Consider the following 20,475-nt stretch of genomic DNA (forward strand, 5'->3'; position numbering starts at 1 on the left):
GAAATTAGAGAGGGCCCACTGTTTCCCCAGAGAGACGGAGAAAATGAAAGTCATGCGGAAAAGCGCGGCTGGTGAAAGCCCTGCAGCCATTGTTGTGTGATTAAGGACTAGGTTTGAGCCATCGTGGGGGGTTAAATTATTCACACAGCAGGAAAACAACCAAATGGTGTTTACACAAGTAGATGCATGCACGGATACATATGCACGGTGGAGGGTTGATAGGGGGGACATCAAAGGGGGAGGGTCACTCTATTGGGGGGTGGATGCAGCTCAGTGTGGCTGGAGTGACAATTAGCCGACAGACTGTGGAAGCACTGCAGAGAGGCTGCAGTGCTTCCACAGTCTTACACAGCATCTATCAGGTGAATATTGGGCAGTGTCTGGCCCCACAATGTAAAAAGTAATTCTGTAGGTATTTTTTTAGATATACTTGATGATTTGATGAGTTTGTTATTTATCGGAAAACAAAAAAAATGTTGATGACTCATCCTGCACTCGGGAGAATACTTATTTTCTTTCCTAATATAAAGCTTTATCAAATATTCATATCCCTCCCCACTGACGCACAGAACCCAGCTAGCTAGCGGTTATGGGTTTGTGTTGGAATGTAATTTATATTCATAGCTTTTGTGTACAAGTTAAAGCCAATCAAAATCAAGGACAAGACCCTCCATAGCTTCCTGTCTTTAAAGGACACATAGCCGTTTCACAGGAACGTTAAGCTAACCATAAATTCAGCTCCAAGTTTAGGTAATATTGCAACTCTTTATTTCCTGTTTATCAGTTACAACTTCTGTTTATATTCTGTACAGCACTGAAGGCACACAAAAACCAAAGATATAATGGAACATAAGTATATACAAAATATACAGAATAAATAATTCAATCTAGTTAAGTAGAAAAGCTACAGAGTGTGTGCTTACATGAACCGTTTCAAAGTTGAATGAGTATGAAGGTGTGTATCGTATAAATCCTGACAGTGTCCACGTCGCAGGTGTCAGTCGCCCAGCAGTCCGTTTAACATGAGCTGAGACACAGAGGGAGCGTTGGCTGAAGTCGGTCGGCAGGTTGTCTGAGTGGCAAACTGGAGCTCCTGGGTTATGTTGCTCGTCAGTAACCATTGATGTGCTAACAGTGTAATATGCCCCGCCTTTAGGAAGTTCAAAACAGTTCTGAACAAAGCCGACGACAGCACGAGGAGGAGCTATGTTCCTGAATGCTGCTTGAAGATTTTCAGACATAAATTAGAGACATGAAACACGAGCTCTCACACGCACGCTGAAGGATCACACACAGTATGTGGCTCATTGTTTCTGGCAGAAATAAAAAACAAACAGAAAGTTTCAGCAGGACTCTGTTGATTGTCATGCACCATCTTATGGCATTTGATTAGTGCAATGCATTTGTACATGATTACAGTTGTGTATAATATATTGTACTTTTAAGTGCTGTATTTACTGATTGAGAGAAGAATAAACATCCTTTCTGTGAATATCACCAGCTTGTATAAAAATAAATAAAGGTCCTATGACTGCAGCTGTGCAGTGTCTTGGATCGATTAAAAGAACTGACAGGAGAACAGTGGAACCGCGCTCCTATCACTGTTTTCCAATATACAGTTGGCATTTTGCTGACTCTACGGCACAATGAGCATTATGGATACAGCATTCCAGCTGGCGTATGTTGACAGAGGGTGTAATCAGGTCACACCCGGCGTAAGGATAGACTGATTAAACAGCATTTCTAGGTCAAGTGGTGATTGAAATTCACCCACTACTTTCCAAACATCTGCTTTATCCTATCAGGATGTCAGATGGGGGCGGGGGAGTGCTGTGTGGATCAATTGAGTTGGCGGCAGCGCGCCATGGATGTTTCATCAATCATAAAACGCTGATTTAGCTCAAATATTGAAGTTGCTTTCACCCCGGGCCTGCTCAACAGACTGCGGGAGCTTCTTTAGGTTGCATTTGGCCATAGAACACCTTTCAGCAGCTACATAACATGGCTGTCAAAAGATAAAGGTAACAAAGAATAAACCAGTTACATTCTGTGCTACAGTTAACTTAAATTGATGTGCCCATGATAGATATTTCACACTGTGGAAAGTACAAGAGGGCAAACAGGACAAGGCACTTGGTTCAAATTGAATATATAGAGTTGTTTTCTTTCTGCTTACGCTCAGTTAAAAGCAGTTTGATGCTCCAGAACCTCCAAGTAGTCCGGCTCAGTATGCAGGTTGGCCTTAAGTTCAAAGTACTCATTCTTAGTTTGCTCAAGCATGACCTTGCGTGGTCTTGAGTACATAATTGTCTCCATTAGCTTTAACTCCTCCTGGTGCCCCGGCACCTGCATGTCTACAGCAGACTGGAGCTGGGGCATGTTCTTACGAAGGTACTCTGTAATTCCGAGCTGCTGCAGCTCCTTCTCCCTCTCCAGAATGTTCCTGTACAAGGAGTTGGGATTACCCAGAGTGACGAACTCTGCGGGGCAGTCTCCGGCCATGGGTCTGAACTTTGAGCCGGGGTTTCCGGTGAGCGGAGAAGTGTTCTCCTTCTCCATGATACTCCGGCAGAACTGATGCTTGGTGCTCGGGTCGTCCAGGCTGTAATCCAATTCTGCGTCGTGCTCCTTGTGCTGGGAGCAGTAGGTAGGGTTGCGACAGATCTGCACAATAGGACTGTGTGATCTCTCCTCGTACAGAGTGGCAGACCCTGTTCTTTGAGTCAGGGTGTGGTGTGTCGTTTTCTGCCCGTACATGCTGTAGTGTAAGTGTATCGGACTGCTGCTTGTGTTTTCACGCGGCTGCTCCTCTGCTGCTTTTTTCTTCGCCCTTCGCCGACGCCGGTGCACCACAAACACCACCAATCCCGCTGAGCAGAATATAATCATGAGGACAAACATAAGAAGGCTTAAGATGAGCACAGAGAGCGGGACAGTGTCTGTGAGTGAGCTGAATAAACCTTTGTCTGCTGTGTCGGGCCCCAGTGTAGCCGTCACGCTCTCCTCCCCACCTGGGGACATGGGGTAGTAGGTCCCTAAACCAGGACATAGCACCTCGTGACGCAGGCTTCTCAGTTCAGCCTGAATCACTTTATTTGGGGTGTGACACAAAATGGAGCCCACCACCGTGTCCTTTCTGAGCTTCTCCACCCATTGTTTAAGGCTGAGCAAGTCACAGCTGCAGTCCCAAGGGTTGTCCTCTAAATAAATCTGCTCTAGCGAGTCAAGTTGATCAAGCACGTTGCTCACTGGCAGATGCATAAGTAGATTTTTCCTCAGGTTTAATTTGGTGAGGGGCACATTGCGAAAGATCTGCGCTGGGAGAGAGCTGAGCAGGTTGTTATTTAACGACAACAGCTTCAGGTTTGGCAGGGGATTAAAAGTGCCTGGAGCAATCTCTTTGATAAGATTGTATTCCAGATACAGGTACTCAAGGTTGTGCAGCCCCACAAACATGGTGGAGAACAGTTTCTCAATTCTGTTGCCATTTAGGTACAGTTTTTTCAAACTGCTCAAGCTGAGGAAAGTTTCATTATCGATGTAATCAATTCTGTTGTTGGCCAAGTTCAAGAGTTCTAAACTGTCATATGTGACAAAATCATACTTCAAGAGTTTCTGAATCATATTTCCTGTCATCACCAGTTTAGTCGGGCTCTGCTGAAGTATCCCGATATCTGACACCTTTTGAATCCCTCTGTCCTGACAATGCATCAAAAACCCAGCCACAGGGTGATTGTGACAAGAACAGTGCTCCACACAAGGGCTGCCAGGAATGTGAGACGGTGTCGGTACCTTTGCGTCGTCTTTGGCGTTCAGCTTGGGAATCTGAGCCACTTTGGATGAGGGGGTAACAACCATATCCAGTGACTTTGACGGCTCCTCCAGGTTTATATCTGCGTGGGACGGGCACAGGACGTCCCGCTTGACCTTAGCCAGAATGGTCCCCTTAAGATGATGAGGTGTAGTGCAGACCACGTCCCCCAGAGCCGACTGTGCCCTCATGTTTTCCATCCAGATTTTTAAATGTAGAATATCACAGTCGCAGACCCAGTCATTGTCCTCCAGGAGAAGTTCCATAATCCGTCCGATGTGCTCCAGAAACCCGACATAAGGCAGCGTTTGGAGCTTGTTGCCACGTAAGTCCAGGTGTGTGAGGGGCACGAAGCGAAAAATGTTGCTGGGTAAAAACTCGATGGAATTATCATTGAGGATTAGGACCTTGAGGCGGATCAGTTTGTTGAAGGCCCCCGGCTCGATGACCCGTATGAAATTCGTGTCAGCTTGAAGAAACTCCAAGTTCACCAGGCCTTGAAAAGTGTCCTCTTTCAGAGTGACGAGGAAATTGCTATTTATGTGGAGTTTTTTCAGTGAGCTGAGAGTGCTAAAGACCCCTGGCTCCAGCTCTTGTATGCTATTACCCCCGATGTGCAGCGAAAGGGCATTCTTAAGCCCTTCCATTTCCTCCGCACGGAGCTCAACCAAGTCATTTTTGTAAAGGTTCAGGTGGAAGGGCACACCTGACGGGACTTTGATTTGGGAGATTTTCGTGATGTTTCTCTGCTCGCAGTTAAGATGAAGGATGCCATCTTTTCCCTCGCAGGAGCACAAGGAGTCACAAGACTCACTAATGGAGGATGATGCCTCTGAGGGATGGATATCTTGGGACTGGGCCGCAGAGAGAAACAAGCCGATGAAAATGATACAGGGCAGCATTTCGTCCGGATATATCTGTGGAGATGGAAGAGAAGCGGGGGCAGAAGGGTGGGGAGGGGAAAGAGAAGACCATTAAGTGTCATGTTTTACAAGTCTGACACTATTTAATGCATTGTTCTACTTGAACATCTCACACAATCCAAGTGATCCACATGTCATACAAGTTTCATGTGTTACAATCCGTGAACTTTGGTTGTTGTATGTGTGAATACGCGTAAAATTTACATGCATGTGTGCATTGTATGCATGAGTGGAAGTCACACTCCTCTTGGATGACAGAGTCTGTAGTGTAGAATTGTCTTTGTATTGTAAAACAGCATGAAAAATATATAACATGCCCAAGATCCAGTGCTCGTTTTAAAATAAACCCTTATAAAGTCTCTTTATTGATATGTTCCTTTGTGAATGTTTATCCTCACCTAGCCTTTTGTATCCTGTTTAAACATGAGGAATTAAATTACGTGTAGCAGCTAATGGGAATCCTAATAATCCATAGAAACAGTCATCAGAATCCACAGTCTCTAACGGGACAATGGCTTTCACCAATGAGTAAATACATTTCACAGGATGAGCAATGACAGTCAGGCAGCATCTCTCTTCAGTGACTCACAGTGAGATAATGGTACATTTAAAGAAATGGCTCTCTCATTTGACTGATTTTTCTGCCCTTTTGTATGCAGGACTCATTCGAACAAGACTTACTCAGTGTGAGTCATACAAATGCACAAGTCACTTCGTCCATTTAGAGTCCGTGTCTAAGAAAAGAATTTAGAGCAGGCTTTCTAAACTGAAAGTGAATGGTTGTGTCGTTGTTGTACAACCGATGAAGCCTCACTTGACTAACCAAGAAAGAATTAATGAAACTCCACCTATGTTCATCAGTGTGATTTCTGATGCTGTTTATTGGGATGTGTTGTTTGACTGTTACAAATGGTATTCCACGCACGCAGACATCGCCGTCTTGCTGAGAGAGTTCAAACATCATTGTAGGCAGGATTTATGTTGAATGACAAGGGAAGCGCTGGAATGTGAATTTAATGATGACATGCCTCAGCGCCACATCTCAATCCATTACATTAATTTGACTAAAATCACAATGGATCAAAGGCTAGATCGCTCCCAGGGGACTGGCGGAGGAGTAGAACCATCCTCCCGTGATCAAGGCGAACTACATATCTAGTGTTCGCGTACGGAATTCTTCAAAGAGATAAGGCATGGGAAGATGGGAAGAAAGGCACAGCTGTTCTTGTTAACCAATCCGATTAGCATCTGGAAAGCTTCATTCTAACAAGACTAGGCAAGCCTAGTTCAGCTGATACTGCCTGTGGAAAACAGTGTTTGTCGGAGGTTCAAACCTCTGACTCATGATCCATCTATAAACGCTACTCGACCTTCTTTTGACTAGAAAATGCTGCCTCTCTATTGAAAGTCAATGAGATGTAGGGAACATTTTCATGCGAGAGTTATTGACTTTGCCCTAAAGCGATTGGTGTAAAATGTTTGGAATGTGGATTAGAGTGCCCGATACAGGTTGTACTTCTATACCCACTGCACCTTTTGTACCGCAAAATATATGAAAGGGAATCCTTGCTACTACCTCTTTAAACATCCAACAGAGAAATTAAACATTGTAATACATTTTAATGATCACAGTCTGAGAGTTCTAAGCTTAATCCAAAAGGCAACTGGACTTGGTTGAAGTTCCTGAGGACCTTTCACCTCTCATCCCAAAGGTTGAGATCTAAACTGACTGGTGGAAGGAGCTAGAAATATAAGGCTCTAAAGCTCTAGCTTCTAGCTCCGTCCAGTTTAGATCTCAAGAAGCCTTTCGGATGAAACGTCTTTAAGAACTTCAACCAAGTTTGCCTTCTGGACTAAGCTTAGAATTACCACGACCTCATATGAGAGTCTTAAACCCACTATGCAGATGAGGAGGGCTTCAGAGACAAAAGCAGGATGTGAAACTTTACTCTCACTTTTTCATTATTTCATCAACTTGTTGTCTATTCCAACATGTCTCAATTTTTTGGTGGTGTTTCGTGAAGTCAAAATTATTAATGAAGCCAAGTCAACACTACCTCTAACATTTCTGATGTGTTCAAGCATGTACCCCCGGGTAACTGGAAACCTTTCAGCAACAATAGACCTAGACTTACACTGCTCACTCCACTGACTTGGGAAACATCCAAGTATTACAAAACACTAGACATGTTGAACGCTCGCGTCATTCGAAAATACACTTGAACACAACCCTTTAACCAAATCTCTGTAAAAATCATCATTAACAATCTACCCACAGAAATAGTTCACAAACGTAACGCATTAATAATCCATTTTACTGATTTCTACTGGGAATCTCCACAACATCAGACGGAATACAGCAGAATAATTAGTTGCATGTTCTCGCCTCCGGGGACATCGAGTGCTGTTACTCGGCCTGCATAGCTGCATAACAACAATGGAGAGACCCAGCACTGAAAAGCATTCCAAGTGACAAGTACACAAGTAATTTACAAAGCCAAAATGTGTGCATGTAAAAAAAGTCACTCTTTGAAACTATAAGCTGTTTAGCATTTTGGAAAGGGGAAGCTTTCATGTCGTTTTCGTATACCTCACATGAAGTAAAGTGTTGAAGTGCTGGGAACATTTTCTTGACAGTATTAAAATAAAGCCTTTGATTCATTATTTAAACGTATTTAAGATTCAGACCCTGAAAAAAGACACATTTGACCCGGTGTATTGCTGCTTTTATCCTTTTTGAGACTATAAAGACATGAGCATGGATAAAAATGATCATTAATGTGGGAAAAGATCTCAAGTTTGTGACATCTCAACTTCCTGAAACCCAAAGGCTTTGAAGTTGCTCAAATTTGCAAAGTCTTAAATGTCACAGTAAGCTGAGAAAATGACCATCTTGAACCAATTATAGGCAGAATCAAAAAGATATGATTGACTTTAAGCTCCAATTACCAACGTTTGTCTTTGAGAGTTTGTGGAATATAATGAAACAAAAATCTAATTTCTCAAACCTATTAAATATGCATTTTTAGATGGTGTTAATATTCACACAAAGGCTCCAAAACCTTTCCCCTGAGAATATCTGTGGCCATTTCCTCTTTATGACTTATCAGTTTGTGCCTGCTCAGAATTCTGGTGGTGGTCATGGCACCCGAGGCACTCACCTCTGTGACCCTGACGGCTCGTAAGACAATGTGAAATGAAACAGACTATTGACAGATGTTATCGCGTACTGCATGATGACACTGCTGAGGGCAGATATGGGAAGGCATTAGCCTGCTGCACTCTCTCTTCTGTATATTTCAAACAGACTTCTCTCCCTGATCCATTTTTTCTCAGGTAATCAATGTTGCATGGAACTCAGCGTGACGGGCACGAGAGATGAAGCGCTTCTTCCGGTGCCGGTCCTCTCTTCTTTTTGGAATTTAAATGCGCATCTCTTGCTGCTCAGACAATTCAATTAGAGATCTAGCGAAGCCCTATGAGAACTCCCCTCATGCATGAGTGTGAAGCCAAATCATCGTCCAACATCAAATGAGATGAGTTAGAAAGGGGAAAAAAACGGGTACACAGCCGACGAGGGAAAGACAGCAGAGGGAGAGAGGAGAAGGAAAATCTGTTGATGGAATATTTATCGCACATTGAGCTTTCTCCAGGCGCTACACAACAGGCTTTAGCCACTTACAGTCCCAGAAATAGCATGATCACACTCTATTTGGGCCAGCTATAATTTGTATTGTTCCAATGCAGTGAAGTGGTCCATAATATCATGGAAGTACGACAGCCCCTCAGGCTTCTTCTAACACAGATATGTCATTAATACACATGTTTATATGACATACAGATGCTCCTTCAACAGTGCAAAACTTCTGCTCCATGCTAAGAAGATGGCTGACATCACCACCCAACACACTCAGCCTAATGTCACATGAACAGTCACAATGATCCGTTCAGGTTCAACTTTTAGACTTTATTAGTGCCTTAGAGGAGTTCTCGGCGTTGCCCGACACGGAATTTTTGGCATTCAAATTGGATTTGGCTGATAAAGCAGGTTTAGCACCAAATCAAACGACTAAGTCCAACAACATATTTTAACTCTGAGGCAGGGTTATTAGGGTGAGGGTGTCTTTGTGTTTCCCCTCATTGTTTTTCCACTTTATTTTCAACACTTCTTTTGTTTACAACTTACCATGCCGTTGCTCCTGCAATGCTATGTGTACAATGATGCAAACAAGCCCTGCAGAAATTCGACAAACAAAATCGTAGCCGACTCTGGGCATTCTCGACTCATGCATTCTCTTTCGTCTTTTACATCCTCCACAGGAAGGTCAGAGGTCAGGTGCGGATATCGATCGCTGGATACCTGCCAGCCTGTATCTAGTCAGTGTCTTGCCTATGGACTTTGGTTGGACAGCTAACAAGAGGCTAGGAAGGTGAGTAAACCACTCTGTACTTTAATGTCCCTTCTTGGCTGTTAACCTGTGTACCCAGAACTGCCATAATGAGGCTTAAGGCGTTGAATTAACTGGGTCCATTGGGCATGTATTGTCAATAAGCAATGGAGGAACATACATATTTAAATTCTCATTGAAACAAATATATTGCTTCTGGTCAGACTCTCACTTTAAAGGGCCAGCTCGCTGATTTTCAACCTCAGTCCTATCATGCTATTATGGGGAGCTAGATACAGGCTTAGTAAACTATAGTATGCACAAAAAAATAGTATTTCACTCCAGCGTCTCTCTCTGGGCCGTTCCTTTCAGAGGGAGGGGCGCAATGCACGCTGGGTGTTGTAGGAATGTCGAATGGGCGAAACCACGAGCTGTTTGAACTTTCTGAACAGTTATGGCTCCAATTTCAAATATCCTTGGTTCTATCGATTACAGAGAACAGCGGCTTTGACTGTGGCTTTTTCCAGGGATGAATTGCTCCGTCAACAAAACTGGTAAAAGACGATATTGGCGACATTTGGGAAAGCAGGGGACCCTTTGAGCGTGTTATCTTGTAATCTGTAATCTTTAGGGCATGAAGCACATGTGCTCTCGCTTTCAGTTGAATTTTCACGCTTCCTCATGCACTAAACGGTCACTTATTGGTACCTACGAGGCATTTGTCATCGTGCGTGAATTGGCACAAACGGGTACAGCATGTGACTCGTATAAACACAACCTGGATTCAGACTGTACCAAGTAGCGTGCATATTATCCAGTTGACAGTTTAAGACATTATTTTTAGATAATATGAACACGGCTGTAGTCATGTTCTGTCCTTGTCACTGTCAGAGTAAGTAAAGCATTCTGGAGCCACAAATAGCCCATAAGGCAGGAGCCTAATTCCTTTTTCGGTAGCGTGAGGCATTTTGATGTACAAGTATGAAGGGCTTGTTATCCCTAGTGGCACCCGACTGAGCCTTTCTCCCAACTCCGTCAAAACTGATAAAAGTCACTCCGCATTTGTGTTTTAAACTTATCCAGTGGATTTCTTGTTGGAATTTCTCAGTTTTCCACTTGTTTAAAAATTCTTCACTGACACCTCTGTTCTTACCATTTTATGGCCTTAGTCCACCTCATTACTAGGCTACCTGCAGACATGGTGATTTATGGGTGTTGACAACGGGGAGGTTGAAGGAGTACATTTTAATTCACTGAAGTCTGAGGTTCCCTGTCAGAACCATATAAATAGTGTTTAATATACTGGTGTATCACCTACATGTCTGAGAGCTAAAATGTAAATGTAATCTGTATTCATGGAGGATGAAACACCACGGTGATGAATTCAGAGCATGTATGAAATTGTTCTTAGACTGAGTATCATCCAAAGCCGCATGCCTCAATGTATAGCAAAGAATGAACAGTCTTATCATGGTGGCACTTCACTGTCAGAGGAAATGTGCCTGTACTCTTCTATTTATCTGCTTTTTTTTAGCTACCATCAATTTAGCATGCAAGGCACATTTCAACTGCCAATTAGCTTGTGGCAAAGTAAACTGGGCAAGTCTGTTTTAAACACACCATCTGTTGGAAATTAGACCAAAACAATTAAAATGATTTTGTCATAACAGCTAAATTAAAGCTGCTGGAGGAACTTTCTGTTTGTGTTGGTTTTGGCGCCCCCTGTGGACGAAGCCGTACCTCTGATCTCTTTAATGATTATGTCCTGTACATGCTTAAGTGTTGGTTTTCCTGCTTTCTTTAACAGTCACATGTATCAGTCACTGTACATTTTTGGCCCTGGAAAATGTAAACAAAGGCAGCGTGCAGTTAATCTCTTCATCTGACACCTACCCCCCCGCCAGCGGTTTCAGGCATTAAAAATAACTACAAAGAAATAATCAATCTTGTCGCTGATGCTTGTCTGCTTTGCTTTTGTAGGTAACATAGAGTCATCAGAATTAATTTCAGTCTGTTTCATAACCAGTGAAAAAAATCTGCACAGTAGCTTTAAAGATTAGAGCCATTTCTAATGAAACTAAAACTATGAGTCAGGAGAATAAAAGCATGGAATGTTTTGAGCCATTTTCCTTGTTAAAAAAATGGTGCAATGTTGAAGTAAAAAATATGATAATCTCTCTGATGACATTTGCTAAAGTTGTTAAACAGAATTCACAAAATAGAAAATGGAAATCATACTTTTTAGGGGCACAATCTACAGCTTGAGGGAACAAAGGAAACATGAAATCGACCAGTCGCACCAAACTTGTGCAACTTCAAACTATTAATTCAACCCCACATTCTCCACCTGGATAGGAGTGAGACTGAGGCAACCCACAGTCCCACCACAATACTGCTCCACCATGCAGAAACAAAGATCCTTTTGGCAGTGCTGCAGACACACGGCCGTGGTGACCAGGGAGGCGGGGATCATGCCCCGTGCTCTGCTGGCTGCTTCAGGGTTGCGTCTTTAGAATCATCATCAGCGGCCTGTTAAAGCTTCATCAGCTGTGTGCTGTCTCGTGCCATGCAGCGGTTCTAACAGCTGGCAGTCGATCATATGGCAAGATGAAAGAAAGCAGTGGGACTTCATTCTGAACTGCTTTACACGTACACGCCTCATAGGTCTGAACATGTGAAGAGAAGCTGATTAAAAGCAAAAATGTATTTTTCACACAGTCGCTACCTTGCGTACTGCACGGCCTCCTTTCTTACTGCTCTCAGCTGGTGGGCCTTAATTTCTGATAGCAAACATATGCATGATAGAACTAATAATAGAAGCACAAAGACTGCATGTGGAAGGGAGGGGGATGGCTCGGCTCCCTTGGCAAGCGCTATTTAGTAGGCTTGCATTTCAAATGGTCTGTTTAACTAATGCGCAGTAATTAGTTCTCCAGAAATGAGCACGCAGATTACACGAGTGTATTGTGGCATCAAGGTACATTTTGTAAGGAAAGACATCTGCACCAAGCAGATGCACACTTCCTTTGTACACTACTGTCGCTTTAAAAGGAACACATTTTACTCGGGAGTGACTAACCAGTGCCCAGCAGGACTGGTAAGTGTAGATAAATTCATTCTGAATACTCAATCCAGGCGCCTGTATCTGGAAAGTCTGGCACATCACAACCAAAGCAAATGTGAGAAAAAAAGAAGCAGTTGTGTAAAGTTGTTCAGGAAGCGTGTGTTACGTGTTCCGTATGATGTGCTATATAATCATCCTAAGTGTCTGTCTGTTCTCAGCTGTTTGAAAAGCCCATTTGAAAAGCAGCACCCACCCTCTGTAAAAAGGCCACAGGGTAACACTAATGACAGTCTTATGATTCACTCCATAAATAGGTGTAGATCTGCCGTCTGATACACAAGCCTCAGTCTGAAAGGAGCCACACATTATAGGTAGACAGACCTGCTTACGGAGGGTAAACAACATAGAGGGCAACACCTAGAACATTCTGTGGTGTCGACAGTGCAGGACTAATCTGCTTATCGTGATACGGTTTTTATTGTCCACTAAATACACATCTCAATTTCTGAATAACTTTATTGTATTTAAAACGAGCTGATAAACAAAACTGATAAAAAATACTCATGAAAATGTTGGCCTCAAATGAAACAACAGTTTTTCACATGAATCCATTTTGGCATCTTAAAATAGTCTGTAGTATTTTAGGTTGTACTGATAAAACAGCTAATCTACAGTTGATGTAAGTTCAAATTCATATAGAGCTCAGCCAGTATGTCTCTGGCTGATCTTATTGGCTGATTTAGGCCTGTCACAGATTTATCATTATCTGCTTATGTAACATTTAATGCAGAAATAATAATAAATAATGCTTGGGTTGATATTGAAATGTTGTTGTAAATTAGAGTAGCGAGCAGAAGGTTTCAGCTTCATAGTTTACGATCATCTCAGCACTAACCACAATGATTAAAATTGGTAGACAGTAGAGCTGCACGATGTTGAAAAAAAATGATATTGCGAGTTATAGTTTTTGTTCTGTCATATTTATTGCGAAAAAAAAGTGTGTTTTATGTCGACTACATACAGGCCTATAAACAATTAACAATCATGGTTTTTATTATTTGAGACTTTTAATTCGGTTAAATTCGGAAAAAAAAACCCCTCACTTTTAGCATACTTGGTTGAGTGACTGACACCCGCATGAAAAAGTAGAGAGAGTTCAGGGGGAACGACATGTTTCTTCATAAAGCAAATTAATCATAAACCATAAATGTATGGTTAAAGCTACTGTTAGGAACTTTCAGTTTGTGTTGATTTTGGCGCCCCCTGTGGACAAAACCGTACCTCATCTCTTTGCTGATTTGTCCTGTACATGCTTAAGTGGTGGTTTTGAACAAAAGTATCTTATCCTGCTGTCATATGTATCAGTCACTTTACATTTTTGCCTGGAAAATGTCAACAAAGGCAGCGTGCAGTTAATCACTTCGTCTGACACCTACCCCCTCACAAGCGATTTCAGGCTTTAAAAATAACCATATAGAAATAATCAATCTCGTCGCTGATGGTCTGCTTTGCTTTTGTTAGGACATATACAGTCATCAGAATTGATTTCAGTCTGTTTCATAACCAGCAAAACACTCTGCTACTTAAATCAGTAACTTGTTGAAACGAAAGCTCACCATCTCCTACTTCCTGACAGGACACAACCTCACGCCGTTGGGTGCAGAAGAAGCCGCTAACAGTAAACATTCCGCAACACGTGAACGATCCGTTTATGTGGCCACAGCGTTAACCAAAACTGGTCACTCAAAGGCCGCCTCGCGTAACTGAGCGTCTGCCTCAAGCATCCCGCCGACATGATATGTGACGGCAGCAGTGTCACGCGCATGTTTACAAGGCAAGTGTAACAGACTTTGCAGCTCAGCAGTCAGTTCACTGTGAGTCCATAAAGGGCAGCATTAATGTGATATCAGACAGGCTTCTGTTGTAGATTAGTGATGGCAGACGAGTAAATGGCCAGTTTTCCTTTTGCACCAAGCAACAAAAAAAACTATCGTTCGTTCTGTGATGCGCACATCGCAATTGCGATGGTTAAACGATTCATCGCTAAGCCCTAGTACACAATGTTACTTGATTAAGAACACAACCATCTGATTACCTTTGCATGGTTTTATTGGTACAAAATCCAAGAAGGAGTCTAAAAAAATCACTAGATTTGCCGCCATATTGGTAATCAGTGACTTAAAACCAGGCTAAAAATTGGTATTGTAAGCTTCAAAAGTCTTATTTCAGTCTCTAGGAAATCACAAGGACACTTGTGTGCTTAAAGTCACACTTAGACACACTCTAAATCTCTTCAACACTTAAGTACAATCTTTTTTATGACAGATTAATGCCATGCTTGTATTTCTCGTGGCATCCTTAATTGGCAGATATTTGACAGGTTTGATGCTTACAGTTCATCAACAGAACCCCTGCTGAGTTTCTTATTACACAAACTACTATCAAGTCATCATCTGTTTTTACCAGTATTTGTATGTCTTTATATTTTATTGATAACAGTGTCATCCTCCAGACTCATGCTGTTATATGTGACCCTGCATGTTCTAGCCTGTAGCTGCATATTTTGTTGATATACTGAGAGCGTGCGTGTCCATGAGAAGACTGAAAAATATACGCAAAACAATGTTGACCCAGCTTAAAGCCCCGTGGATTATCTTTCTGCCAACCTAGCAAAACATATCCAAAGTTCCCTTGGCTGACTTAGGGAGGAAAAATGTAATAAAAAGACGTGAGATTAGCAGACAGTCACAGTCTGTCTCTAACTGTTTGCACTCGCAACTTTCACGTCTGACAGAAAATCACTGGTTGGACTGTGTATGCCACCTATTCTGATTCACTCTGGGCTGTGCCCTCTCTCTACTTATTCACCAGACGCTTCCATTATTCATTCCTGTGACACTCTGGGATCACTATAAGTTGCTTTATGATGCAGAGCCGGTAGAACAAAACTCCACCTGTGTGACACCCTGAGCAGACTGATGCACAAGCCTGAAGGAAAGCCAGCCTATGACCGATGGAAAAGCCAAGAATATGTGGGACTGCCAGTGCCAGGCAGGGCACACTTAAACAGACACAGAAGGAGAGTTGCACTCTCATTTTTTTGATTAGAAAAGGTATTTTTACACAAAAGCGTTGCCAGGAAAAGTTTTAAAGAGTGCACTTCAAGCAGCAACTTTAATGCAGATATAGCTCAAGCATCTTGTTTTTCTGCCCCTGCAAGTTTCTCTTTTGTAAGATCAGGTACAGTTGCAGAGTTAATTGAGTGTCTGATGACTTAATAACCACCGAGACTTGAGCTGACCCGCACAGTCCTCGCGAACGAGACTTTTCAAGACCAATTAAGGAGAGACGCCGCAGTGGGCAGTTAAAGAGGCTGGACAGCATTCTAAGGCTCCTGTTCAAACCTGTTAGAAGAACAAATGCTTCAAAGTCGAACCGCAAGAAGGTCTTAACGCTCATAATTCCCTATTTGTTTTTTGGGAAGGATTACTGCCATGTACCTCAGAACGCTTTGGATCATAACAGAAAGTGAAGATTAAATGCATTTACAGGCAACACGGCTCGTTCCGCGCGGCGGGCGTAAGAAATGTGTGCATGTCACACGTGACGCCGGTGCGACAGCAGGGAGTGTTGCATTTCAAACAAGGGCAGTGAGGTGTTTATTGTCCTCAATAATGTGCTCAGTGAGCATTTCATCAGAACTCCAACCACAGCCCAGCGCATTCTGTGTGCTACTTCCCCAAACAGCAGCTTTTACAATATTTATAGCCTATGCAGCAAGGTAGACATTCATGACAGGTGCTGAGTCTATACGTCTGTCTGTTTGCAAGAAGGCAGAGACCCGTCTCGTTATTCCTGCAAAAATATCATTTCAAACATTGATCAGAAAAACAGCTCAAAAGAAAAAAAAACATCAATGCGTGTTGATTTTGAAGATTTTAAGCTCTGTTCTTAGATTGTGTTTGGAGCCCTGCTAGGATTCTATTGACTCACCAGACTGCAATAAGAGATCCACTGGCCTGAAGCTAGCACCTATATGTCTCCTGACAGAGAGGTTTATAGCAACTTTACTGAAAGAGGCTATTTTCTTCCAGGTGTTGGAGATAGCACACTCCTGAACAACAGCAACACAACCAGGAGTGACTAAGCACAAAGAAGGAAGAGCTAGTTTTAATAATGCAGGATTCCTTGTCTGACAATTACATTGGAAACACTGTACAGGGAGTGCTTTTCACAGTCCTACCTGCTAATTTAGTCCACTGCTGCACATGAAGTGTGACATGCCTACGACCTGAATCTGTGGCAGGGAAGAGTTCCCCCTTTCTCTCCCTATTCTCTTGGAGGTCAGCAACCAACAGTTGCGTGCCTTTACTCATGCTCAAAGTCAGGCGGCTTTTGCTCGGGGGCTGAAACAGAGAACGATAGGGGAGGCTGGGAAGGAGAAGGCAAGACAGTGAGACTTGTTGCGTCCAGCTAGGGGTTGTTTCATTTCAGCCTGACATGGGATAGCAGATTAGAGCTCCCTGCACTCTATTGCTTCAGCGTGCATGAGCGCTAGTGTGTTTTTCTCCTTGTGCGTGCTCATGCAGCTTTGTTTATGTGCACGTACGGGGGCTCTGACCGTCTATCATGTTCCCTGAGCGCCCTGCAGTGTTCTCAGGCACCAATTATGGTGGGACTTGTCCCTTTTTTTACTCTGTATTGGAAGTGATGTGGCCTGCCCTACAGGGTCGACACCACCACTACACCCACATATCTGCAGAGATTCTGCCAGCGCCCGCGGCCCCTCCATCGCAATCCTGGCGAAATGATAATTATGACATCCGCCCACTCAAGAGGCAGGAGATAGTTCAACTCCCTTGCTCCTTGTTCTAGCCCTTTTTTTTTTGACTGATTCAATATTCTGCGGGCCAGCCGTGCCTACTTTCTCTGCGTCTTCGAGCAGCGGAGGCTCTCCAATATATCTGCAGGCTTACTTGGAAGTAGTGTGCCTTAATAAAGTTTCCCGATGCCTTCGTCCTTGCTCTACCCCTGAGCTGATGCTCTTAAAACCGCAGACCAATTTCCTCGAGCTATTTCGCACATTACAACAACTTTCCAAACATACAATTGTGTTTGCCTTTATTGCAAGCAAATTGCTCAGTAGAGGTTTAATGAACAACGTTCTGTGGTTTGTTGATGTTGTTATAGGTCCTCTGTATCTTGAGTAGAAAAGAGGGAGATGTCTTTCGTCATGAATTCAAACAGGCATCTAACAATAGATTCTAGGAGAAAGGCTGGGACGTGGCTTAAGTTGCGTACAAGACTCCCACTTTGAGTTTTACATAATGTGTTAATTTGGCCCATGTAGGCTGTTGTATCTCCAGAAAGCAATCAATAATTAAAATCAAGTAATTTAGATACATTAGGTTCACGCAGCATACATCTATGATATGGGAGGGTTCATCCAAGCAAAAAATTAGGACCAAAACTCAATTAAGCAATTCACAACTTAATGCTAATTACACACGTCTTTCCTTCATTAAACTTGCCGTTAAATAGGAGTACCACCTCGCCATTCTCGTGGAATAAATTGCTGTCCTGCTGGTCAAAGTGCAAACCGATTAAATTGGGCCTGAATGCAGTCAAGATTTATAATCAGTCGTGATTTACAGTATGGCAAGAAATTAATGAGTTTAAATGTGATTAATTTTGGCAGGCTAAATATGCTTCTTAATAATAATAAAAAAACACCTCTCTGATTGGCTGTTACAAGTCGTGATGCAGTCCTCATTAAGCACACCTGTGACCACTAACAAAATTATAAATATTCATACGCAGCAACTATATTTAGCTGTGGCTAAATGCCAAAAAAGCAGCCAAAAACACAATGAACGAGTGGGCTTTTGATGCTGTGTTCAAGCGGAGGTATATAACCGAGATTTCAAAGAAAAAAGAGCCACTTAAAGCTATAGATTTTTCGGACGTAATGAAAGCACTGTACAGACGTAGCACCACTCTTCATTACCATAAGCCCAGCACAGAGCCGTAGGATACAGTAACTGTGTGTGGCAAACAGCCAGGTGTGCTCGAGGTAATGGAGGACCCTCAGGGAAACTCACTGGTCTCTCTCTGCTCCCTGCCTGTCAAGCCCAGGCACTTTTTTTTTTACAGGACTTTCTCTACTCGTAAAACCTTGCTGGTGACGAACAGTAATAATTTATGTTGACAGGTCAGTCCACTTAGTTAATTTACAGGAATGTTCTGTTTTTTTGCTTATGGTCAAATGTGGAGGGGTACAACATAGTTAAGCTAGTTGGAACCTGTCCATAATGAACACCTGGATTCCTTTGCTTCTTAGCTGTTTAAAAATGCAGCAGAATGAAAGCATACAGAAGCACACCTGGTGCTTAGTTGTTAAAAATCTGAGACTAATTGAGCATTTTACAGTGCAACGCGTTAAGATAAATATACACACATATAAGTACTGACTCAGCTTCGTGACTTACCGACTAAAACTGATGAAAAACAGGGGAAGCCTGGTCCAACTGTCACCGTACTCAGTCCATGTAGACACGGGGAACCGACGCATTGAAGAGGGACTAGCCTCCACAACACTTTCTCTCCAGTCCGTCCACCGCACTCCTCAAAAAACAGCTGACACACAAGCAAACTTCACAGGGTCCGTCAGTCCACACTTGTCCTCTCGGTTTCCACAGTCTTATTCAAGTGTTATAACCCTATCACACGAGGGGGACTTGATAATTCCGTTGCACGAGCAGCTTTCTGTGAGGTGTCACTCCGGTCCCGGGATGATGGGTATACTCCCCCAGACTCTGAAGAATTAATTATAATTAAGTTGCAGGTTCGAGTCGCGAGGAGAAAACACAACTGTCATTAAAAAGAGGCAATTCTTTCTTCTTCTACGGTCCACTCCAAAAGATGAAAGCGCGTACCGCGTCCAGCTCTCGCGCCGCGCCGCGCGCTCCGTGTAGTTAACCAATCTGAGATATATTGGAGTTGCTCCGTAATTTGCATGCTGTAGAGGTGGACTACAGAGACGGGAAGCAGCGTCAAGCGAGACACAATATATAGCAGCAGTTCCTGTGATACCTTTCAAAATAAAAGCATATGCTCTAAACTGACACGAGCAAACTTAAATTATAGATATTTTTCACCTTTAAAGTCCCATTTTTACACAATTTCCGTAATAAATACAGACAATAAATGGCCGTTTATTTTATTAAAATAATCCAAAAAGCCTTCTGTGGCGGTTTCATCCTTTACCTTACCTTTCAAACACAAAATGAAAAATGTAATGATTTTATTTGGAAAGAAAAAATCACACCACGTCCGGTATATCCTTGTCTTTATCAGGTCATTTTTGCTACAGCTGGGAAAGCTCTGTAGCAGTTTTACAGAGCTCCTCCTCTTGGAGGTTCTTACAATACCAAGGAAGAAAAAAACTTGCATTGATGGGCTTTAAATAGCCTGGCTGCAGCACCAAGCCTAAAGGATGGAACTAATACTATATAATACAGCAATGCATGAACGACACAGATTAATGATCTATCAGCCAAGACACACTCTCTTTTGGCCTTTCACCAAACACATAACAAGGAAAATCAGTCCATATAATGAGAGGGAAAATGAGGTATTTCTTTGTAGAAAGTCCAGTAGCTCATCTTTGTGGGGGATCTGCACAGGAGCACACTGGGGTTCAAGCTGCTCCATGCCCTTGAACAAGACACAGAAGTGCTACCGGTTCCAGCCGAGCTGTAGCTCAGCCTGACCTCTGATCTCCCTTGGGTGCACAGAACTGATGAAGCATTTCATCATTATTCCAGCTCATGCTCCTGTGTGATGACTTAAAAAAGCCAAACTGTTTGATAAATCAAAGGACAGTTCTGTGGAAAGCAACTGATTCATCTGCATTTAAACCCCTGCTTACTGGCCGAAGCCTTTCAGATGGGCCGGGAATGTCTAGGTTGTGCTTGTTTTAAGTGTCTGCCTTTTTTTAAGCAAAGTGGCTTTGTCACAGGATTAGTGTAAATTTAACTCCCATTTGGAACATCATAGCGCAGTGCAAGTTCATGCTCGACCTTACTGTGTTACCCAACCCAGATAAGGCTTCTCAAAGGAGGAGTAAGGGAGCAAAAGTGAAAAACTATAACCTTGAAACACCTGAGAGCTTGTAACGGAGAGCTACGCCATACAACCTCGTGCAGAATGAAAAATTAGCTCATATATAACTGACTCATTCATTTACACAACCTGGAAACATTTAAAAGAATGTGATGCAAACAATTT

The 20,475-nt window shown here is 42.8% G+C and overlaps 1 protein-coding gene across 1 annotated transcript; it reads right to left on the reverse strand.

Annotated features, from left to right (window-relative positions):
- Positions 1 to 764: 764 nt before the first annotated feature.
- slitrk6 (SLIT and NTRK-like family, member 6) lies at positions 765 to 19,154 on the reverse strand. Its single transcript, XM_069675543.1, has 2 exons — positions 18,675 to 19,154; positions 765 to 4,728 (listed from the first exon to the last, which is right to left on the reverse strand). Exon 2 carries the CDS (start codon positions 4,711 to 4,713, stop codon positions 2,179 to 2,181), a length of 2,535 nt encoding a protein of 844 aa, XP_069531644.1. The 5' UTR covers positions 4,714 to 4,728; positions 18,675 to 19,154; the 3' UTR covers positions 765 to 2,178.
- Positions 19,155 to 20,475: the final 1,321 nt, after the last annotated feature.

Source organism: Semicossyphus pulcher, unplaced genomic scaffold, assembly GCF_022749685.1.
Source record: "Semicossyphus pulcher isolate SPU_LCO1_2020_fin unplaced genomic scaffold, fSemPul1.0.p SCAF_24, whole genome shotgun sequence".
Classification (NCBI taxonomy): Eukaryota; Metazoa; Chordata; class Actinopteri; order Labriformes; family Labridae; genus Semicossyphus; species Semicossyphus pulcher.